This window comes from Acomys russatus, chromosome 5, assembly GCF_903995435.1.
Source record: "Acomys russatus chromosome 5, mAcoRus1.1, whole genome shotgun sequence".
Classification (NCBI taxonomy): domain Eukaryota; kingdom Metazoa; phylum Chordata; class Mammalia; order Rodentia; family Muridae; genus Acomys; species Acomys russatus.
The window spans coordinates 19,711,584-19,717,583 of record NC_067141.1 but is presented as its reverse complement, the minus strand read 5'-3'; the positions used below and the strand labels follow the sequence as shown (position 1 = coordinate 19,717,583).

The 6,000-nt window shown below is 51.0% G+C and overlaps 1 protein-coding gene across 1 annotated transcript in view; it reads left to right on the top strand.

Annotated features, from left to right (window-relative positions):
* Stk32c (serine/threonine kinase 32C) overlaps positions 1–6,000 on the top strand; it is an 80,704-nt gene continuing 74,704 nt past the window's right edge. Inside the window, exon 1 of the mRNA XM_051145543.1 lies at positions 1–418. Coding sequence (XP_051001500.1) covers positions 154–418 — 265 coding nt within the window. The 5' untranslated portion in view covers positions 1–153. The remainder of the gene's footprint in view (positions 419–6,000) is intronic.

The window sequence follows — 6,000 nt, the reverse complement described above, 5'->3', positions numbered from 1 at the left end:
TCGCTATCCGCGGGCGGGTCGGTAGCCCGGGCGAGCCAGAGCTGATACTAGAAGCACGGCCGGCCCTGCCGGCACCTAGCGCTGCTGTTCTTGCTGGGCCGGGCGGCAGGCCATGTTCTGGGCTGCGGCCGCTGCGCATACCCAGGCCTGGCGATGAGGAGCGGCGCCGAGCGCAGGGGCAGCAGCGCTGCGGCGCCCCCCGGCTCGCCGCCTCCCGGTCGCCCGCGCCCCGCGGGCTCCGATGCTCCCCCTGCCCTGCCGCCGGCCGCTGCCAGCCAGCCCCGGGCCCGGGACGCCGGGGATGCCCGCGCGCAGCCGCGCCCCCTGTTTCAGTGGAGCAAGTGGAAGAAGAGGATGTCTATGTCGTCCATATCGGCAGCCAGCGCGCGGAGGCCGGTGTTTGACGACAAGGAGGACGGTGAGTGAAACCGCCCACTGGGGACTCCCGGGGACAGCTGGGTACCCGGGCCCCTGGAGACCTCGCGCGATGTCGCAAGGCGGACGTGGGGGTGGCATTTCTCTGCGTTGGGACACAGTCACCACCTGGATGGGACCGCTTCTTGGGGCGTCTGCGTTTCCGGGGAAACTACTGGACCACGACTGAGGTCCCCATGCGCGTCCCGTTTTCAGTGACAGCACAGCGGGGCAGAGCAATGAGAGTCAGTGATCGCGGAGGGCTAAGGCGCGACACCACCCACTAACGCACACCGCATGTTTTCATTTTCCTTTATGGGTGATGTGCAGGCTGTGTGGTTACTTTTAATTCCAGGGGGTGCTCTCTTGGTGTGCAGTTTGTGAAGTGAGGTGGCTGCCCCACAGGTGGCACAGGGGCCTGGGCCCTTCAGTTCGCCAAGCACCCTGCAAGCCCAGAACACACACCGGATTATTCTGCACAGTCAATCTCTGCCTTTGTGAAAAGACCCGCCCTCGGGGAACTCGGGTTCTGTGAAGTCTTTCTGCAGGAAAGACTTGGAGGACCTGTGTCTCTTGAGTAGCAGGGCAATCTGGTGGGAAGCTGGAGGTGACAGGTGCCAGACAGCTGGCACAACAGCTGGGACCAGTGCTGGCCCCAGGGACCTTTGACTTAGCACCTGCTGGATGCAGCTTTGGGGGAACTATGAAGGGTTCACATGCAACATATAGCTCCTTTTCTACAGATGCCATGCAGATAATTTTAAATGGTACAACCATGACACACTTGATGGGTTTTTTTTTTTTTTTGACATTTTCTTAAAATAGTTGAAATATGCATTTTCATTTGTAGGCAGCCTACAGAGATATGATGGATTTTTTTTTTTTTTATAATTTTAGAACACAGTTCAGCATAGGAGCCCAAGCTACTTATTTCCAATAAATAATTTAAGCATTTAGGAAATTACAGTAATCAGAACTCAGGCCTGTGTTGGAGAGCACGTGGGGCTACACATTGGCATTCCTTACAGAAATGGGAGGCATGGAGCCAGGCCAGTGAGTTCCAGGCGTCTGCTGAGTATGGCCAGCGGGGGAAGGGCATCAGGCACATTGTGATCTGAGGTGGCTGGTCATTGTGCTCTTAACTTGGGGACACCAGGATTCATTCACACGTTATGTTTTTATTTTCAACATCAGTACTAAGAATTTAAAGACAAAAACAAAACAAACCAAAAGATTACCCAGATGTAAGAAAGAGCAGATCAGTAAATGGACTTGCACTGGATTTCTGGCTACAAGATGAGAGAGGTCTGGGAAATATATTTGATCTCAGTACTTGCTGGTGCCAGCCACAGGCTGGCTACCTTTCCATGTCTCTGCATTTGCGTCTCCAAGGCAGCAGGGTAGAAACAGAAACTGATGTAGTGCAGGGGCTGCGGTTGGCTGTCTAAGTCCACTCTCCCTTCTTCATGGTGTGCTGTCTCAGAACTCAAGGGTTATCAGAGGGGGAGGGGAGCAAGGCCAGCTGCGGTGCTCTCTGTGACTTGAGAACCTACCTCCTTACTTGCTTAAAGCAGGATGGCAGAGGCACTGACTGTTCCGGGCTTACGTGAATTGAGAACTGATCCACTGACGTGGCTCACTGGGCCTTGTTTTGCATGATGTGTCACAGGCTGTGTTCCTTGTTGGGTGTGTGGTCCTGGATTGACGTACCTCCAGGACTTGACTGGGTTTTTGTGGGTTTGAGTGACCAAGTGGGGTAACGGGCCGGGCGTCTGAGAATGCTCTCGGGATGGGTAGCCACTCTGCTCCTCTTGTCTGTGTCATTAGCAGGGCACAAAGAGGGTCATGGTTTCCTTCTGTGCAGTGCCTCCTGTGAAGGTGTTAGGAGTCATTTACCTGGAAAGGGTGCAGCCGGGACAGAAGAGCAGCCTTCAGAGAGGGAGTAGGGCCTGGAATCCTGTGTTTCGGGGTACACAAGTCATCCTCTTTTCCTGATGTAGTGGGGCCTAAGAGGCGGCCGTGCTATGCTAGTGACTTGCATGTGCTGGAACTGTACAGTTGCCATGGTAATGGGAGACCTTCTGATGAATTTTTTTTTTTAGATTAAAACACCTAATTAATATATCAAATTTGCTCAGCAAAGGAGGGGAAAAAAGAAGAAAATAGGAAGGCAATTTAACAAAGTAGCAGGTAAATTGCAACTAAAGAGTATAGTTGGGCCAAATAAGATCTCACATGGCCTCGGTTCCTATTAATCTGCCTGGAGCCCCAGTGTGCTGTTTTTCCCTGGCAGGTATTTGGGGCAAAAGAAGAATTCCCTATACTTCTTCCTCAACCAAAGGCCCTGCTTCCTTCCCCAAGGCCTTCACTTTATGTTCCAACTTCTACTAGAAATCAGTTGGAGAGAAGCCTCCTGTCACTGCTGGGATGATCCTGTGATACTGAGGGGCTTCTAGCACCTTCTCACTATTGTGCCCTGTTAAGACAGTCATTGGTCCATCCTAGCTGATTGGAGCTTACCATCTCAGACCATCCAGACCCTGGAAATGAGTGAGGGTGCCTCTCCAGTGCTGTAGGCCAGGGAGCACAGAGCAAGGGAGGGACTCAGATATTTAAAACACTGCTTTAAGAAGAAAGATAAAAAACCCTACTTTTCACCGGCAGGTGGTGACACACGCCTTTAATCCCAGCAGTCGGGAGGCAGAGGCAGGCAGATCTCTGTGAATTCAAGGCCAGCCTGGTCTACAGAGGGAGTTCCAGGACAGCCAGGGCTAAAACAGAGAAAACCTGTTTCAAAATTTTTTCTAATTTTAAGTGCATCATAATGTATACATTTGAAAAAGAAATTATGCTTTATGCCAAGATGAGTGTTCAGCATGACGAGGTCCCTAGGTGAACATCTGGGTGCCAACCGTCTCTCCTAGGCTTTCTTCCAGGGATCTAGGAATGCAGTCACACTTACAGCTGTGGAGAGACACCTTTTTTCCCCCTTTTGTGCATAAATGGGATCACATTCTACACACCGTTTTGTTGTAACCTGCTTTTTATTTATCGACATCAGCAACATCTAAGCATCATCTGGCTGCCAGGTTGACGTCAGTAGCTCTCCACCTGGGTGGTGTACCACATTCAGTGGACACTCTCGAAAGACTTCAGGCTCCTTCCTGGAGACGTGGAGGTTCAGCCTGTGGAGATGGGCTGGCCCAGGGTGAGCTTCAGGCATCTCTTGTCTAAGTCCCTGTGATTCTGAGGAACAGTCAGTGTATCTTCCTCTGCATAGATATCATTACTAAGTTTCCTTAACTTCTACTGGAAGACATTTTTGAAATATCACAAACTACATAGCCATGAATGTCTTTGCATGCTCATTTCTGCGTTTGGCACTGTCACCTTAGGACACGCTTCTAGACATGCTGTAGGCTCAGAGTTCCTCAGTCTTCCTGTATGTTGGTTCCATTTCATACTTGGGCTGTGACTGTGGCCTTTTTACTGGTCCTGCTTCACACAGTTCATGCTGGCTGAAGAGACTACTGATTCAAACATTCATTTGCCAAGCATTGGTTGTAATCCCAGCACATAGGACTCTGAGGTGGGAGGATCAGGAGTTTGAGACCAGGCTGGCCTATATAGTGAGACTGAAAAATCAGAAACCAACCAACCAACTGTCTGTCTGTCTAGGTCAGAGGGCAGTCTTGGGTGTTGTCCTTCAGGCACTGTTTTGTTTTTGTTTCTGCCTTTTGTTTTGTTTTGTTTTTGAGACAGGGCCTATCACTGGTCTGCAGCCTGCCCAGTAGGCTAGGCTGGTTATCCAGTGAGCTCCAGGGATCTTCCTCTCTCTGCCTCCCCAGTGTTGGTACTACAGGTGTGGGTCATCACACCTGACTTTAAAAACGTGTGTTCAGAGGATTGAACTCAGGCCACCATGCTCAAATGGCAAGTGCCCTCCCGACTCAATTGTCCCCTCAGTCATTTGCCTCGAACCCTGCGGTAAGGGACAGGAGGACTCCCATGGACTCAGGATTGGGTTGTCGATGATTCTCTCTCCCCAGGCTTGGAGAGGCTTTTGCATCCAGAAGCCTTTGGCTGCTGATAATGAGGCTTCTCCCTGGTTGTAGCCTTGTCTGAACAGCTCCCAGGTATGGAAGGACCTGGGTGCAGGTTGGAAAGGTTGGCCAGTAGTTGCTCTCTTGGTCACTTGCTTCTTTGGATGTTTTTTTCTTGAGTTCCTGAGTCCCAGGTACAGAACGTAGGCCCAGGAGGATCCTTGAATGCCTGTGGAGCCCAGCACTTCTTTTCCTTCTGGCCAATGAGGCCCCTCTGGAATGGACTTGGGACCCACTGTCAGGCGTTTTTATGTAACAAATGTCATCTCTTGTGTGTCTATCCATCTGGTTGTGCAGTTTACAGTGCTAAAAATAAGCCATCTTTTTGTTTAAAAATTTAACCACCCAGTTTTCAGTTGAGAAGCAATGCAGACAGGATTGGAAGTCATTTTTTGTTCAGGGCTTCTCTCTGCTCATGAGGTTCACAGAAATGCTGGCGGGCATGGGGTGGGGTGGGGGTCTGAGGTAGGTCAAGCTGTGGGAAAGTATTTCTTCTAAGCAGTTGGCTTGGACAGCTCACACAGATTTTCAAAGTGTCATTGGTGCCTACGTGCCCCAGGGGGAGGGGTTTGGAGACACAGATTCTGGTTCAAGGGGGTCTAGAGGTCTGACTGATTTATCTCCTGCCAACTCCCAGGAAATGTCACTGGTCCATGGACACAGTTCAAATAGCAAGAAATTTGAATATATGGAGAGTATGCAGCAGGTATGCTGTTGAGTGAGGACAGGGAGCTGGTAAGACCTGCATACTGCTGGACTTGGTGGCACATGCCTTTGATCCCAGCACTCAGGAGGCAGAGGCAGGCGGATCGTTGTGAGTTCAAGGCCAGCCTGGTCTACAAAGCAAGTCCAAGACAGCCAAGGCCAACACACAGAGAGACCCTGTCTCAAAAAACAAAGCAAAGCAAAACAAACAACCAAACAAAGACCTACATACCGTGGGCCATAATGAGCTATGGGCACTGAAGTGCCTGGCTTTCCTGGATTCTGGCTCCACACCGGTGGCTGAGGCTGCTGCCACTTCTCACTGAGTTGCCACTTGTTCCCACTGTCACTAGAACCTTGTAGTCAGTGTGTTATCTACACGCTACCCCTTAGGCTTTCAGACAGATCCTTTCCCATGTGTAACCAAAACGTGGCTGGCACACTGTGCGTGTAGGGCAACCGAACAATTCACCTCCGGCATGGCTGCTGAGGGGTGGCTGTCCTGTCCGTCACCGTGTCTTTGTTTTGCAGATGTTGTTACAAGAAGGATATGTGTTCCTACAAGCTGCTGTACCCGTGGGTGCTGAAGTCCACACTGTCACTGGTCCTGCTGAAGGCTGCAGCCCTGTGGCCCTGGTCATGTTTCCTTCCTTGGGAGGAAGTTCAGAGTCGCATTTGTGGTTCACTTTAGCCAAAAGACTGAGACCTCCATTGGTGCCGTTCTTCCTTTCCAACTAGGCTTTTCCTTTGCACCTGGAAATATGGCGAGCTGTGTTCC